Source organism: Apium graveolens, chromosome 2 (genome assembly GCF_009905375.1).
Source record: "Apium graveolens cultivar Ventura chromosome 2, ASM990537v1, whole genome shotgun sequence".
Lineage (NCBI taxonomy): Eukaryota > Viridiplantae > Streptophyta > Magnoliopsida > Apiales > Apiaceae > Apium > Apium graveolens.
The window spans coordinates 29,577,393-29,595,709 of NC_133648.1; the positions used below are offsets into that span (position 1 = coordinate 29,577,393).

Consider the following 18,317-nt stretch of genomic DNA (forward strand, 5'->3'; position numbering starts at 1 on the left):
AGGCAATAATATAATACTTACTCTAACACGTACAATCCAGGTTGGAGAGATCATCCTAATTTCTCCTACAGAAATACTCAGGCTCAAGCTCAACTTCCACCAACTCAGCCATAAGAATCTAACTTGGAAAATCTTTTGGAAGGATTTATCTCTACACAGTTAAAAAAAATGAAGAATTTGATGTAAGTATCAATGAGATGAAGGCTCACAATAAATTGAAGGAGAATTCAATTACTCAAATTGCTCAGCAGTTGAGCCGACTTAACAAGTCTTCAGGCCAACTTCCTGGCCAAACTGAGCAACCACCAATGGGCCATATCAATGTTATAACTACTAGGAGCGGAAGAGAATTGCAAGAACCAGATTTCACGTTGATCACAAGTATTGTGAATGTTGAAAATCAAGAAGATGACATTACAGCTGAAAAAGTGATCGAAGAATAGGCAGTGGAAGAAGAGAAGAAGGAACCTATTGTTGCTCCTATTAAATCATACGTGCCACATGTTCCTTTTCCACAAAGGTTGGCGCAAGCTACGCTAGAGAAGAAGTATGGTAAGTTTCTTGGAATTTTACAAAAGCTATATATCTATATTCCATTCTTGGACGTTATATTGGAGATGCCTTCATACGCAAAATTTCTCAAAGATATATTGTCAAGGAAGAGAAAGATTGAAGAAAGGTCTACTATCTCATTAACGGCAGAGTGCAGTGCCATCTTGCAAAATCATCTTCCTAAAAAGTTAGCGAATCCAGGTAGCTACTCTATTCCTGTCAAATTAGGGGATGTTGAAATCAAAAGAGCTTTGTGTGATCTTGGAGCAAGTGTCAGTCTAATGCCATTATCAATCTATAAAAAGCTTCATATGGGTGAACTGAAACCCACACGTATCTCTCTACAACTGGCAGATAGAACCGTAAAATATCCTATTGGTGTACTTGAAGATGTTCCCGTTAAGGTAGGAAAATTTTATATTCCATGTGATTTTGTTGTCATGGAGATATTAGAAGATGCAAATATTCCTATCATTCTTGGGAGACCTTTCTTAGCTACAACTGGAACTGAAATTGACATGAAAAGTGGAAGAATTTGTTTTCAAGTGGGAGAAGAGAAGATTGAATTCAAGCTCCAAAACATATTGCGGTACCCATCTATAGATGAGACAATCAACAGAGTGAATGCACTAGAAGAAGTGATTGACATCAAATCCAATATTTTATCATGTGAAGATTCACTTCAAGTCGTTCTTAAGGGTAACTTGGATGAAGAGAATAAGGACTGTACGAGGAACAAGAAACTTCTGGATATAATTCATGTAAATATGCATAATCATTCCAATGTGCTACATCATAAGAAAGTTAAAGAGAAAGCTGAAATTTCTTTAGAAATAATCTCCACCATATTTAAAGTATGTACTTTTGAATGATGAACTAGTTCTCTTTGAAGTTTGTCATGACAATGTGTTGAGAACAGTGGCGGAGGGAGTAAAGGGCCAGGGTAGGTTTGGGCCCTCCCTGAAATTGAGCTAATTTTTTTTAAGAAGCCCATCCCAGTTGAGATTAGTGCCCTCCCTGACTAATACACACACATAAAGAAACATATGAATGGTGTATCAAACAAGAGAGAACAGGGAGCCGAGAGAGACAAAAAAATAGTGACAAAAATGGAGACTTGACTGATAAATCGAAATCAAATCAACATAGACTCTTCTTTAATCCTTTGGTGCTCTTCTCCCTCAACCTTTTTTCAGGTAATTCTTAATTTTGATCAATTTTTGACCTAAATTTAGATTGATGTATATTCGCGATGTTTAATTAAAAAGTTATATATTCATAATGTAAATTATTGTGATTTGTGCTTTCATATTAGCAATCAGTTGGTTTACTGGGTGTTATTAATATTTTTGACAGTTATGAAGAGATATTATCAGTCTATGTCTCAGAATGAGATGCCTTCAGTTCAATACGAAAATTTGAGTGAACCTAGTGTTCATAATCGTCAACAAAATCGTGAGGAATTTAATGTTGATGAGTTGCCGATTGATCCCGCAAAGAGAAAAAATATTTATTACTTGAATGCTAATGACAGAGAAAAGATCAGGAGGTTTTATTTGCAGAAGGGACCTTGCCAACCGAATAGAATTTTTCCTTGGAGAATGTTTGGGGCTAAAAAATGAAGATTTATTTTGACGTGGTACAAAGAACATCCTAGTTGGCTAGAGTGCAGTGTCTCTGAGGATTCAGTGTATTGTCTATGTTGTTATCTTTTCAAACCCGAGCGTGGATGCCAGAGTGGTGGTGATGTGTTTGTTTCACAGGGGTTTGCCAATTGGAAGGAGGCCTTGAAAAAATTCAGAGAACATGTGGGGGAGGATTCAAATAGTATTCACAAAAAGTGCGTTAAAGCTTGCCAAGATTTGATGCATCAAAATCAACATATAGAACTTGCACTATCAAATCAAACTACTCAAAGTCGACTTGATTACCGCACTCGTTTGGTTGCAACAGTTGACGTTGTTAGGTTGTGTTTGAGTCAAGCATTGGCATTTCAGGGACATGATGAGTCTGAGGAATCTAACAAGAAGGGTAATTTTCTCACATTTTTATAATTCATTGTTGATCATAATGAAGAAATCAAAACGGTTGTTTTAGATAAAGCTCATTGTTAGATATATTTGAGATGTCATGTCTAATGTGTTTCATGTTTAGTTTTCAGATCTTAACAAACAGGAAATATCAGTACTTACTGAAATCAGCACTTACTGGAAGTCAGAACATAAGGATATCAGTACTTAAATTATCAGGAGATAATTATCAGAAGATGGATATCAGAACTTAAGTGCGGGAGGACGAACAGTTAAGGAAAGGCTGATTGAAAGGAAAGAAGATCAAGACTAAATAAAGAAGAGATATGCATGGAGAAGATTTCTATGAAAGATAAAAGACTTGGAAAATAAGATATCTAATTGATATATTTTAGGATACAGGATAATATTCAATATCAATTAGAGATTATCTTGTAACTGTGTAGTATATAAACACAGACATAGGGTTTACACTATATGTGTTATCATAATCGAAGTTATAATTTATTGTAACCCTAGCAGCTCTCGTGATAATTTATTCATCACTGAGAGAGGACAGTTCCATATTGTAATAGAGTTTATTGTGTTGAATAAAATCTGTTTTCTGTTACTTGTGTTCTTATATTCAATTTGATTGTGATAAACACTGTATTCAACCCCCTTCTACAGTGTGTGTGACCTAACAAGTGGTATCAGAGCAGATCTGTTAACACACAAACAGTTTAAGATCCAAAAACAATCATGTCTGAAGAAGAACAAACTTCAACCAAGCCCACCAAAACTGAAGAACCTCCAAAAACTCAAATCCACAGTCGATATGACACTATTAGAGTTCCCATACTGAAACCATCTGAATATCCCATATGGAAGGTGAGGATGTCTATGTTTCTGGAAGCCACTGATCCAGAATACCTTGACAGAATCAATGAAGGACCACACAAGCCAACCAAACTCTATGTTGTAGTTGCAGGTGAACCAGCAAAGTCTGTACCAAAGGAGAAGAGTGATTATACTGCTGAAGATATCTCATCAATTGCTAAGGATGCTAAGGTACGACACTTGCTGCATAGTGCCATTGATAATGTAATGTCAAACAGGGTAATCAACTGCAAGACTGCAAAAGAGATATGGGATGCCTTGGAGACAAGATTCCAGGGAACTGATTCAATTAAGAAAAACAGGAAGACTATACTCACTCAAGAGTATGAACACTTTGACTCAAAGCCCAATGAGTCATTAACTGGTTTATATGACAGATTTGTCAAACTCTTGAATAATTTGTCACTAGTTGACAAGGAATATGATCTTGAAGATTCAAATCTTAAATTCTTGTTAGCTCTTCCAGAATGTTGGGATTTGAAGGTCACCACTATAAGAGAAAACTATGCTCTTGAAGTAACAACTCTTGATGAAATTTATGGGATGCTCAAGACTCATGAACTTGAGATGGAACAAAGAAGCAAGAGGAATGGAAGAAAGTCAAGGACAGTTGCTCTTAAGGCTGAGGATGAATCCCCCAAAGCAGCTGCCTCAAGGAAAGGCAAGGGAAAAGCTCTCATCACAAAATCTGATACTGAATCATCAAGTTCTGATACTGATGATGACTCAGAAACTGAAAGCTTACCTGAGATGGATCCTGATGAAGAGATGATGAAGCTGTGTGCTCTTATGGTGAAAGGAATCACAAGGATTGCATACAGGAAGTTCAGAAAGGGAAATAAGTCTTTCAGGAAAGGTGCAAGTTCTGATAAGAAGAGTTTCAGAAAATCTGAAGGCAAAGGAGGAAAGTCTGACAGAGGAGAATACACAAATGTCAAATACTACAACTGTGGTGAGAAAGGCCACATATCTCCTGATTGCAAGAAAGTGAAGAGTGACAAAGGCAAGGCTCTTATCACAAAAAATAAAAGCTGGACAGACATTTCAGATTCTGAAAGTGAGGTGAACTATGCCTTGATGGCAAATGCTGATAGTAGTTCTGATGTTGCTGAGTTAAAGGTACCTCAAACTACTTATGCTTTTCATACTGATGATATTAATGAGTTGAGAAGATATCTTAAAACCATGTTCATTAGTTATAGAGATCAAACTTTAACATGTAAAAGATTAACTTCTGAAAATCTTGCTTATAAAAAGAGGAATGATTATTTAGAAAAAGAGTTAGTCATGTTCCATCAAACTCAGAAAGATAGAGATGATGCTTTTTATGTTAGGGATGAAGTACTTAAAATGAATGAATCTCTAAAAATTGAGTTAAAAAAGGAAAAAGAGATTATCAGGACTTCGACTAACTCTGGTAAAGCAACTCAGGATATTCTTAGTAGTGGAAACTGGAAAGAGGGCTTAGGTTATGGAGATGATAAGAATGATAAGGGAACTGTAGATATTGAGCCTATAGTTTTTAAACACAAGCCAAAGCTAAATCCTGTTAAGTTTGTAGCTGTAAAGTCTGATATTGATAAATCAGAAGTTAAAGAGAAATTAACTTCTGACAAACCAAAACAGGGTAAGCCAACTGAAGTAAACATAGGCTTAATGACAAAGAAGCAGCTTAAGCATAAGCTGAAAGATGTTAAGAATGTAAACAAGGTAAAACCATCTAGGAAAAATAGGAATGGAAAGGAAGGTGTGAATAAAAGTAATGATTATAAGCCTGTTCCTAATGCTCCTAGAAAGAAATGTTATAACTGTGGAAATTCTAACCATATGGCTTCTTTTTGCAGGAAAAATAAGAACATAAACTCCTTACCTTCAAAGTCAGGAGTTAAGAGTCAGTCTGTTAGATATAGGCCACAAAATCCTTGTTTTCATTGTGGTAGTTTATGGCATTCCATTTATACTTGTAAGGAATATCATAGTTTGTACTATGATTATTATCAAATAAAACCTTCTTTAAAGAAAGTTAGCATTGTTCCTTCTAGTGTAAGTTCTAATGCAAAGTCTGATACTGTAAATGCTGATAAGAAAAATGTTAACATAAACTCTGATGCTAAATCCGCTGCAAATGTTAACGAACTTAATAAGGACAAAGGATCCAAGCAAGTCTGGGTCCTTAAAACTAATCATTAGTGGTCTTTGTGATTGCAGGGCAACAGGAAAAACATCCTAGTTCTGGACAGTGGATGTACAGGACATATAACTGGAAATAAAGCCCCGCTATCAGAATTTGTGGAGAAAACTGGCCCAAGTGTCTCTTATGGAGATGGCAACATGGGAAAAACTTTGGGATATGGCAATATCAATCTGGGGAATGTCATTATTAAAAAAGTAGCTCTAGTCTCAGGACTTAAACACAATTTGCTGAGTGTTAGTCAAATCTATGACAGAGGTTATCATGTTAATTTCTTTGAAGAACACTGTGAAGTTGTAAGCAAATCTACAAGTAAAGTTGTTCTGAAAGGATACAGGCATGGTAACATTTATGAAGCCAAGCTTTCAACAAGTACTGATGGTTCTGCAATATGTCTGTTAAGTAGAGCATCAATTGAAGAAAGCTGAAATTGGCACAAGAAACTCTCTCATTTAAATTTCAACAATATAAATGAACTAGTCAAGAAAGATCTTGTGAGAGGTTTTCCAAAATCAGTATTTGCTCCTGATGGCCTTTGTGATTCCTGTCAAAAGGTAAAACAAAGAAAATCTTCATTCAAGAGCAAGACTGAATGTCATGTCTATTGCAAAGAAGAAATATGCTATGGTCATAGTAGATGAGTTCACCAGATACACATGGGTGTATTTCTTGCACACAAAAAGTGAAACTGCATCTATTTTGATTGATCATGTCAAGCAACTGGATAAATTGGTCAAATATTCTGTGAAGATCATAAGAAGTGATAATGTCACTGAGTTCAAGAATTTTATCATGGAAGAGTTTAGTAAAGACCATGGAATAAAGCAGGAATTTTCTGCTCCTGGAACTCCAAAACAAAATGAAGTTGTTGAAAGAAAGAATAGAACTCTTATTGAAGCTGCACGAACTATGCTTGATGAAGCAAAGTTGCCAACCTACTTTTGGGCTGAAGCTGTACAGACTGCTTGTTTTACTCAAAATGCAACACTCATTAACAAGCATGGAAAAACACCATATGAGATGGTGAAGAAAAAGAAGCCAAATCTGAAGTATTTTCATGTATTTGGATGCAAGTGTTTTATTCTTAAGACTCATCCTGAACAGCTATCCAAATTTGATCTAAAAGCTGATGAAGGAATTTTTGTTGGATATCCACTTTCCACAAAAGCCTTCAGAGTCTACAATTTAAGAACAAGGGTTGTCATGGAATCTATCAATGTCTCTTTTGATGATAAGAAGATTACAGGAGTTGAAGATTTTAATGATCATGATCAGCTGAGATTTGAGAATGAAGTTTTAAATTCTGATACTTTAAATCTTGACAGTCTAAATCCTGACAGTCTAAATCCCGATACTGCAAACTCTGATGGATTAAACTCTGATGTTATTGAAACTGTGGTGACTACGCCAAAGGAAGATGCACCTGTGCAGGGGGAGCATACTGAAGATACAACCACATCTCAAGAAGCATCAGAACCTACAACAGGCTCTTCAAGTTCTGATTCATCAAGTTCTGATGGGCCAAGTTCTGATAATTCTGGAAACTCAAGTGCTGATAATTCTGGAAACTCAAATTCTGAAGGATCCAACTCAGAGAGCATAATTTCAGGGGGAGCATCAGAAAATGTTGATGAAGACAGCATGGATCATCGGAGAGCATCCAGTTCTAGAGAAAATCTTCCATCTGCAAGGAAGTGGACTAAAGCACATACACCTGACTTAATTATTGGAAATCCTGATGCAGGTGTCAGAACTAGAACAGCTACATCAAATGAATGTCTTTATCACTCTTTTCTCTCTCAGACTGAACCAAAGAAAGTGGAAGAAGCTCTTCAAGATGCTGATTGGGTGCAAGCAATGCAGGAAGAGTTAAATGAATTTGAAAGAAATAAAGTCTGGACTCTAGTGCCAAGACCAAAGAACAGATCTGTTGTTGGTACAAAGTGGGTGTTCAGAAACAAAACTGATAGTGATGGCATAATTGCAAGGAATAAAGCAAGGCTGGTTGCAAAAGGATATTCTCAACATGAGGGAATTGATTATGATGAAACATTTGCACCAGTTGCTAGATTGGAAGCTATAAGGATATTTTTGGCTTATGCTGCTCACAAAAAGTTTACAGTCTTTCAAATAGATGTGAAAAGTGCTTTTTTCAATGGAGAATTGGAAGAGGAAGTATATATTGAACAACCTCCAGGTTTTGTAGATTCAAAATTTCCTAATCATGTCTACAAACTTGACAAAGCACTTTATGGCATTAAGCAAGCTCCAAGAGCATGGTATGAGACACTAGCTCAGTTTCTTCTGGAAAGTGGATTTAACAGAGGAACTATTGACAAAATATTATTTTATCTCAACCATGGAAAGGACTTACTCTTGGTGCAGATATATGTTGATGATATTATTTTTGGTTCTACAAATGACAGACTTTGTAAAAAGTTTTCCAAGCTGATGCAGTCAAGATATCAAATGAGTATGATGGGAGAACTCAGCTATTTTCTGGGCCTTCAAGTCAAGCAGAATGAAGAAGGGACTTTTATTTGTCAATCTAAGTACATCAGAAATTTGTTGAAAAAATTTGGAATGCAAGATTGTTCAAGTGCATCCACGCTTATGGCCACTGCAACAAAATTGGATAAGGATACTGGTACATCAGTAGATATTACTGATTACAGACGTATGATTGTCTCATTACTCTATATAACTGCAAGTAGACCTGATATCATGTATGCTACCCGTCTTTGTGCAAGATTTCAAGCAGATCCAAGAGAACCTCACTTAACAGATGTGAAAAGAATTTTCAAGTACCTTAAGGGTACAGCTGACCTGGGATTGTGGTATCCTATAAAATCAGTCTCAGATGCAGATTTTGCAGGATGCAAAATTAACAGGAAAAGCACAAGTGGAAGCTGCCAATTTCTTGGAGGCAGATTAATTTCTTGGTTTAGCAAGAAACAGAAGTCAATTTCTACATCAACTGTAGAAGCAGAATACATTGCTGCAGGAAGCTGTTGTGCACAGATTCTTTGGATGAAGAATCAGTTACTGGATTATGGGTTAGAATTTTCTAAAATTCCTATTTACTGTGATAATCAAAGTGCTATTTCTATGATAGGTAATCCAGTTCAACACTCAATGACAAAGCACATCAGCATTAGGTACCACTTCATAAGGGAACATGTGGATGAAGGTACAGTGGAATTGCATTTTGTTCCAACAGATCAGCAATTAGCAGATATCTTCACAAAACCATTGTGAAGCTACTTTTACAAGATTGGTAAATGAACTTGGAATGGTTTCAGGTTCTTTCTCTAAATCTGTTTAGTTTATGTCCTGATACATCATACTTTATGATCAGTATTTACAGATATTACTATCTTTGTGTATTTTGTGCTTAATTAGAAATTTTCTAAGTGCTGATTGTTGTCTGATGTGAATTTCTAAACTCTGATAGTGATATGACTGTTTCTGTGACTATTCAATCCAATGAGGATAACTGTGCTAGATGCTGACCTAGTAATCTTTAATATACTAAAGATCCCATGTTTGAAGTAATTGTTCATGTGGAAATCTTTTAACACAATCAAATTCTGATATTGAGCTTAGTTAAAGTTTACTTTGTGTATCTTGTTACTAAGTCAAAAACTAGAATAGTGCTTCTTATCTGTTAAGTTCTGATGTTGGTAAATCTGATGGATGTACTAAGTGCTGATAAGCCTCACTTATCAAAAGAAAAAGAAAAGAAAATAAAAAATCAGGTACTCCTTTGAGATCTAGAGTAAAAATGTGGAAGGGAAGACCCAAGTGCATTGCTGGTATTAAGTTATATGCATTAGAAAAGCAAAATGAAATTTTCTTGGTGACTTTTCACATTCTCTGATTACTGGAAAAATACTCTGATAATAACATAAATTCTGATAAGCAGTCGTGATTCACTTACACTGAGAAGCCACTGTAAAATGGAATTTCAAAAGATGCATAAAATGAGCACAAAACAGTTGAGGTGGACTCATGCATGAACTCATTCTATAGTAGACTTCAGAATAATGACAGATTTTGAGCAAAGTTCTTAGTTATGCCTTATTTCTAAGATGTACTGAAGTGAATCACACTTTAATCTTTATCTGATGTTTAACTTATTGCACACACATACACTCCATATGAATGATGACAATTACTGTGGTGATAAATATTATTTTAAATGAACAGTTTAAGTGTCAGTTGCATAAATTCTGAGGACAAGTTCTGATGGAAGTTCTGATGATTAAGTTCTGATGAAACCATATAAGTACTTGTGTGAAGAATTACAGGAATAAAACATTCACTTTTCGAGTTAAGGAGCATGTTTTGATGACTGTTAAGTTCTGATATAAGTCTAAGTTCTGATATTAAATCCTTATTCTTTACTTGACTTATTTGTGGTTAAATCTGAAACAGTCATATTTAAAATCAGAATATGTTTGGGTGAGGTATAAACAGTCAAAATAATTTGGGTTAGTGGTACTCGTATATGCACAGTAATTGTTACTTGTTTCGTTTGCTCATTAAATCTTGTCTTAAGCTTCTAATGGCTGTCATAATTACTCATCGTTCTAGGGAGGCGAGGCTTTACTTCTTTTCGTTTCACATTCCCTGCATCCATTGGTCTTCCCTTGTCTATATAACTGACCGATAATCCTTCGGTAAAAACCAATTTTTTTTAAACAATGACTCAATTTGGTTGGTTTTACTGCTATACCTCAGACAAGGTGACTATTTGGAACAATGGAGTTCCAACTCGTTATCCTATCAACAACATTCCTTCTAATCTCTGGATTCAATTTCCAGAAATCATTAAAAATGATTTGTTAACTGTTTAAAGAGATCTTCATCTCCGTTCTCTTCGTCAGCAGGAGAGAATCATTCATCTTGCTATTCTTTTTATTGAAGATAGGAAGAAGAATTAATTGATATCCTCCTGTTTCTCTTCACTGTCGGCTTTGTCAGTCTTTTAGACTAGGGGGTCATTTGTTAAATCTGAATGAGTATTTTCTGGATGATTAAAATTCTGAACGAACGGCTATCTGGATGATTCATTTATTCTATTATTTGATAAATAATTATTTCACTTTTCTGAACAGTAATATATAATTATTTTTTTAATAATAAATATTATTTATTACTTTTTTGATAAACACAATATAAAATAATTTTTATGATTTCAATACAAAATGAGTATAATGAATTAAAAAAAATTAATTATAATATTATATATTATTTCTTGTACACTCAATAATTTTATTTTTTAATATTGTAATAAATTATATCACACCTGTCTTTTAGACCTTTTTCAATTAATTTTTGATAAATGATCAAACTATATAATGAAATTAGCATCTCACAAAATTACTAAATATTATTTATATAATTTCAATATATTGTTTTAAATGAGGTTTGTACATGCAAAAATAAAAATAATATATAGACATATTCAAAGAAATAATTAATAAATTACAATATTAATAAATTTATTGTATTTTTATTGGAACTTGCAAAAGAATGGAAAAATATAGGTACACTAGACATTAGAGGTGACTGGTTCAGTGAAGTTTTTTAGGTTGTGTCGTCCAGAATAATTTTGGTCTCATCCAGCAAAAAAAAAACTTAGCAAACAATCTTAACGAGCTTATTTATAGCTCATCCAGTTCATTTAGTATGGTTCATGGGTTAACAAATGAGCCCTAGGACTAAGGCTGTTGATGTTAGGGATTCTAGACTAGGGCAATCTTGTAATTTTCTGCATGTAATTTAAGTTTCATGAAATGTATTCATTTGATATATTAATGAAATTTTACTTTATTGCAAGATTTTGTCTCTGAGTCCTTTCATATTCTGATGACCCTTTACATTCTGATAATAATCAAGTTGTGCTGCTCACGTGTAGTGTTTATTTGCTTGGTTTATTTTTGGTTATTCTTAAATGGGATTATTTTATCAGATGAATTGTTTAAATGGGATTACTTGATTAATGGGATTACTTGGTTAGTGGGACGGTTTTTTCTCCTTGAAAAACTGCATGTGATAAGTAATGATTACTGAATACCCGTGCCCACTAATTATTTTTTACTGCTGCATGCCTGACAGGTGTCCGAAGACCTTTCATATTCGTCTCAACAGTTATCTTTTACCATGTATCAGTAAAAGAGAGAAAAGATTGTCAAATCTTTTATTCACTTTTATACTCTATCTCTCTCTTGTTACTCTTATACTCTCACTATTTTCTGACGATTTATCACACAGGCATTTTCTCGAACACCTTTCAGACACTCAAATTTTTCACTGATTTCTCAATGGCACCTAAAGATATTATCTTTAATGGAGCAAAGTTTGTTCCTAATAACTATGCTGCCATTCTTACCACGCAAGAAGCTCCGTCTGAACTTCACTTTGTTCAGGACTTCTTAGCTAATAGTGAAATCGGATACGCTTTGACTCAACCATCAAGTTTTTCTGGATCACAAGTGCTGACATTCTGGAGAACAGGGGTTTATGATGATGGTGGTAAGCGTGGATCTCTTAGTATTGTCTTTACAACAAATGAGGAGGATTGTGTTGTTACTCCAACAGTGGTTCGCAGGGCTCTCCATTTACCAGAAAATGTTCAATTTAGTGCTGCTGTTGAGGAACCACTACTTCAGGAAATGATGGTTGATTTGGGCTATGAAGAAAGTTTAGCAAAAATGGGTCAACTCAAATGTGCATACATGCGCCGAGAATGGAGATTTTTCTTTGACTGCTTCACAAAGGCATTTGGTAACAAATGTACAAATTTTGATGCCATTCCAATCTTGTCTCATCAAATTGGGTATGCTCTTCTTCATCAGTCTCATTTTGATTTTGCTAGAACTGTGCTATGCTTTATTGGTGACAGAATGAAAGAGGATAGGAATATTGTCTATTTTGCTAGATTCTGTCAATTAATTTATAGTCACTGTATAGAAGATGAACCTATCTTAGCTAGTGACCTGTTAGAATCCTTTAAGATAGCCAAAAGGGCTTTTACTGATTTACTAAATGTTGATAACAAAAAGGCAATTTTGAGACCTCTTAGAATTCCCTTAGTTGTCAAACAAGTCCTGGTAAATGCTGATGTTGCCAAATACTCTGTAATTTATCCTGATGTACCACAACCACAACCTCAACCACAACCATCAGAACCTACTCCTATCCCTCATCAAACAGATATATCAGAATATGATCATTATCCATCAACACATACTACAGTACAATCTTCTTCTGCTAGAGCAACAACATCAAGATCTAAGAAAGTTTCACAGCATAAAAGAAGGAGGATCATCTTGAGAGATGAATCAGATGATGAGGCATAGGTTCAACCTACAGAACCTGTTATTCCTGCAGCTGAGAAAGTCTTTTCTCAGAAAGATACAGAGATTGGGAGTTCTAGGTCCCTGAAAAGGCCTAGAACAATTAATTTTGATGATACAGCTCCTACAGTCTCTTCAAAAGCAAAAAGATTTAAAACATTAGCAAAAAGGCATGCAGATTCTGGTAAAGGAATGGAAGCAGCAGCTAAGGACGGGGGTCAGGAATCTCTGATCTCACAAGACCCTGTTGAAGCTCACAATTCTCCAAGTGCTGATCCAGACCTTCATGCAACTCATCACTCTCCACTTCATGAGCCAGAAACAACTCATATTCCCACACCTCCAGTATCTCCAGTACATGCTGATAACCAGGGGCCAAGTGATGAAATTGACATCCATAACTTGGAAGTGCCTCAGGTTTTGTATCTGGAAGCTCCACCAACTACACAACTTTCTCAGCACACTGCTCCAGCCACTCCAGTGCTAAATTCTGATGATCATGGAGATGGATCTCCAATTTCTTCTCATACAGTCATTTTATCAGAAGATGATGATAATGAAGATTCTGCCACTTCTGTTGCACTGCCTGCTGCAAACTCTGATGAAGCTGATGTTAATGTAGATGCTGATGCAGCTGGTCCTTCTGGATATGCTCCTCTACCACCAGCTGCTAAGGTTGCTTTTATCGAGAAGTCTGTAGAAAGGGCTCCTCCAGTTCCTTGGAGTGAGACTCAAAGAGGGCAAGAGTGGATTAAAGACTGGAATAATGTTGAATTTGTCCCTAATGCAGCTGTTCTTTCTGAACATCTGACAAAAGCTGGTGAGATGTTTGCCAAAGATGATTTCAAGACACATCTTAGAGTTACAGCACTAAGTACAAGGCACCTTCAAGGTCAACACTCAGCAACTCACGACCAGCTTGACAAAATTCGAAATAAATTGCAAGAGGAAGCGGAGAAGATCAAAGTAGAGAAGCAGAAGTTTTTCAAGCCTAACTTTGATTGTTTAGAAAATATTGAAAAGTCTCAAGTCAAGCAGGAAGATCAAATTTCTGATCTGTTACAAAATCAAGTTGCTCAACAAGTTCAGCTTAATGAACTTTAAAATTCTATGGAATTGCTTGTCTCCCTGCTTCTTTCTCATAATGCCAAAAAGGGGGAGAAAGTAATTAAGTCCAAATGCAAGTCTACTAAATCACAGAAATAAAAAGATGATGAAAATGAAGATCAGGCAAACTTGGGAAACTCTGAAAAGGGTGGAGGTCAAAGAAAAAGCAAAGGCTCTTCATTACAGAAAGACAGAACTACAAGTCAAAGGCTAAGTTCTGATGCTGGAAAGAAATCAAGCTCAGGTAAACAAGTTCTAGTCAATCCTGAAGATCTTGATGAAGAGATCTCAAAGAAGCTGTTTCGTAAAGAAAATCCAGGGATGGATCTTGAAATGCTGGAAGAAGAAGAAGCTAGACTGAAAGCTGTAATTGATAAGTCACAATCTAAGTCTAAAGCTTCTGCAACAGCAAAGAAATCTCCATAGGCTAAAGGCATTGTGATTAAAGAAAGAACAAGTGATGAGGCATCTAAAGCCAAATCACAAGTGGAGTATGATCCAAAGTTTAAGGACAAAGGTAAAGTTGATGAACCTTTAAGGGTTTACATGCCAACTATGGATGAACAAATAGATGTTGATGAAGATACTAATCTGATTTTGAAGAACAAGAAAGATTCTCAAACAACCTCTGACAGAGCTCAAGTTGTTCAAAGTCAGGAGTTAGTAAATTCAGATGCTACAAGGAAGCAAGCAACCTCTGACACAACTCAAGTTAGCTTGACATCAGGAGATAAGGGAATAACCTTTGACATTGCCCATGTTAAACCTTCAACTACTCTACCAGGATTCACCCAAGCTAAACAATCTGCTCAAACTCTGAAGAGTACATCAAGAGGTTTTCAGAGTAGATTGCTTCTAGGAAAGGAGGCAAGAGATAAAACTGGTTTGGGAAATGCTGATGAAAGAAGAGTAAGCAACATAACTCTAGATCCTACATCTCTGTCTGAACCAGGAATAGGCACAACTCCTGAAAGATTGGATCAATTGGAGTCTGTATAGATGGTTTACCACTCTGCACTGAAAGAACAGGTTATGTTATATTTCATGACAGATGGGAGGGTATTCCAGATTAGGCAGGATGCTGTTAACTTGAAGTACTATGAAGAATTGGAACATGTTCTATATTTGCTTCAAGTAAAGAACAAGTCTACAGATGATGCTGCCGAATTCTTAAGGTCTAATATTGAGAGACAGACGAAACTTTACAGGATAAAGTCTGACAGCTCATACTATCCTAAGTACAGAGCTCATGATAGAAAAAATTGTTAAAATGAAGCCTAACACTGCAAAGATTGTTACTACCTTTCTGGGTTATAGGGCTGTTGAATTCAACATAGAATCAGACAAAGCCTATTATATCAGACTTAATGAGTATATAAGAAAGGCAAAGATCAATGATCTCAGAGCTGCTATCTTTCAGATAAGTGAAGATACAGCTGAGCTAAAAGAAGCCAAAAGGAGGATGTTGAATGAACTTTCATATTCTGAGAGATATCTTTTGAAGAATTATCTCAGGACAAATCCTGATATTAAAGAGATCACATAATGAAGCCAAGTCAGGGACTGCAATTGCTAAATTTTGAAGAACATACAGGCTAAAGATGATATCAGACTTTAAGGATGGTAAAAGCTACAAGTACTGTAAGTTGTAGTTTCTTAGTCAAATTCTCATGTGCATTTGTACTTAATATTTTTGACATCATCAAATATATATTGAACTTGTATATTATGCTAATTTATAAGTTGGGGGAGATTGTTAGATATATTTGAGATGTCATGTCTAATGTGTTTCATGTTTAGTTTTCAGATCTTAACAAACAGGAAATATCAGTACTTACTGAAATCAGCACTTATCGGAAGTCAGAACTTAAGAATATCAGTACTTAAATTATCAGGAAATAATTATCAGAAGATGGATATCAGAACTTAAATGCGGGAGGACGAACAGTTAAGGAAAGGCTGATTGAAAGAAAAGAAGATCAAGACTAAATAAAGAAGAGATATGCATGGAGAAGATTTCTATGGAAGATAGAAGACTTGGAAAAGAAGATATATAATTGATATATTTTAGGATACAGAATCATATTCAATATCAATTAGAGATTATCTTGTAACTGTGTAGTATATAAACACAGACATAGGGTTTACACTATATGTGTTATCATAATCGAAGTTATTATTTATTGTAACCCTAGCAGCTCTCGTGATAATTTTTTCATCACTGAGAGAGGACAGTTCCATATTGTAATAGAGTTTATTGTGTTGAATAAAATCTGTTTTCTGTTACTTGTATTCTTATATTCGATTTGATTGTGATAAACACTGTATTCAACCCCCTTCTACAGTGTGTGTGCCCTAACACTCCTGATAATAACAAGCTAACTTCGCCTGATATTCAGAAGGATATGGTTAAGGCAATGGCTATTGAGACTACTAAGATTATTCTTAGTGAACTTGTAGAAGATTTATTTTCTATTTTAGTGGATGAATCACGTGATATTTCTGTTAAAGAACAAATAGTTATTCTCTTGTGGTACGTTAATAAGAGTGGATGCATAGTGGAACATTTTCTTGGAGTTGTCCATGTTGGTGACACTACTTCTTTGTCTCTTAAATTCGGTGTTGAGGATTTGCTGTAGAAGCATCAACTGAGTATAGCAAGGATACGTGGGCAAGGATACGATGGAGCTAGTGATATGCAAGGAAAGTTTAATGGTTTGAAGAGTTTGATTTTAAAATACAATCCTTGTGCATTTTATGTACATTGCTTTGCTCACCAGTTACAATTAGCAGTTGTTGGTGTCGTGAGAAAACATCGAAAGATATCTATGTTCTTCACGCAACTCAATACCATTACAAATATTGTTGCTGGATCATGTAAACGCCAGGACTTGCTTCGTGATGAACAAACTAGTGAAGTAATTGAAGGTATTTGTAGTGGTCAGATTCGTACTGGAAAAGGACTGAACCAAGAATCAACTTTAAAGCGTGTTGGGGATATGCGATGGGGTTCATATTATACTACACTATTAAGCTTGATAAGATTATTCAATCCAGCTATAAGTGTATTGGAGCATATTGTTGAGCACACAGATGATCATGATCTTCGAGGTAATGCTGAACTAATGTTGTCAACCATGAATAAATTTGACTTCATTTTTCTCTTACATCTTATGAAAATATTATGGGAATTAGTGATGGATTGTCACGTGCTTTAAAAAAAAGATCAAGACATTATTAATGCAATGAATCTAGTTAATCACGAAAAACATGTTAAGATCTATGAGAACAGATGGATGGGAATCTTTTTTACAAGAGGTTACTTTATTTTGTGAGAATCACAATGTTGTTGTTGTTGATATGGGCTCAAGTTTTGTTGATCTTAGACGAGTTTTACGCAAGTTCGAGGTGTTAACAAATCTACACCACTACCACAATGACATGTTTATAGATATTTTAGAAAGACAAGTTCAAGAGTTAAATGACCGGTTTGGTGAAATTGGTACTGAATTACTTTTCGGCATGTCATGTCTTGATCCTCAAAACTTATTTTCTGCATTTGACAAAGAAAGATTGGTAAATTTTGCAAAATTATATCCTTCTGAATTCTCTCCGGTTCATATTATGGAACTTGAATGGGCACTTCCTACCTACTTTCAAGATGTCACACATGATGAAAGGTTTTTTAATCTCGATGGAATTGCAGAACTTGGTAGAAAAATGGTTGAGACAAAAAAGCATTTGATTCATCCTTTAGTTTTTTTACTTATCAAATTGGCTATGCTTTTACCGGTGGCAACAACGGGAGTGGAAAGGGCATTTTTTGCTATGAATATTATCAAGACTCGGCTTCGTAACAGGATAGGCGACGAATGGTTAAATGATCTTTTGGTAGCATATATTGAGCGAGACATTTTTTAAAGCGTGAAAACTGAAGATGTGCTTCAAACATTTCAGAATATGAAATCTCGCAGGGGAGCACTGTAAACAGGTAATTGTAATGAATTATGTTCTTCATGATTATTTTTTTTGCACTTTTCTGCTTGTACCTAGGGAAAAAAATTTGTAGTTTATTTTGGCCCTCCCTCATAATTATTCCTGGCTCCGCCACTGGTTGAGAAGATGGATTACCGATGATAAGGTAGAAGAGTGTGAGTTTAAATCTACTGAGAGAGATAAACACCTTGTAAGCGT

General features: G+C 35.3%; 1 protein-coding gene across 1 annotated transcript; it reads left to right on the plus strand.

Annotated features, from left to right (window-relative positions):
• The first annotated feature begins 16,819 nt into the window (after positions 1–16,819).
• Positions 16,820–18,044, plus strand: LOC141687354 (uncharacterized). The gene is made up of 2 exons (XM_074492599.1): positions 16,820–17,234; positions 17,416–18,044. The coding sequence occupies exons 1-2, from the start codon at positions 16,820–16,822 to the stop codon at positions 18,042–18,044; spliced, it is 1,044 nt and encodes a 347-aa protein (XP_074348700.1).
• The last annotated feature ends 273 nt before the right edge of the window (positions 18,045–18,317 follow it).

Bases quoted from the DNA above. Each gene is read 5' to 3' on its own strand.
- LOC141687354 (XM_074492599.1), top strand. From the start codon at position 16,820: ATGCAAGGAAAGTTTAATGGTTTGAAGAGTTTGATTTTAAAATACAAT. The intron at 17,235-17,415 runs GTAATGCTGAAC...CTATGAGAACAG, and splicing joins AGATGATCATGATCTTCGAG to ATGGATGGGAATCTTTTTTA.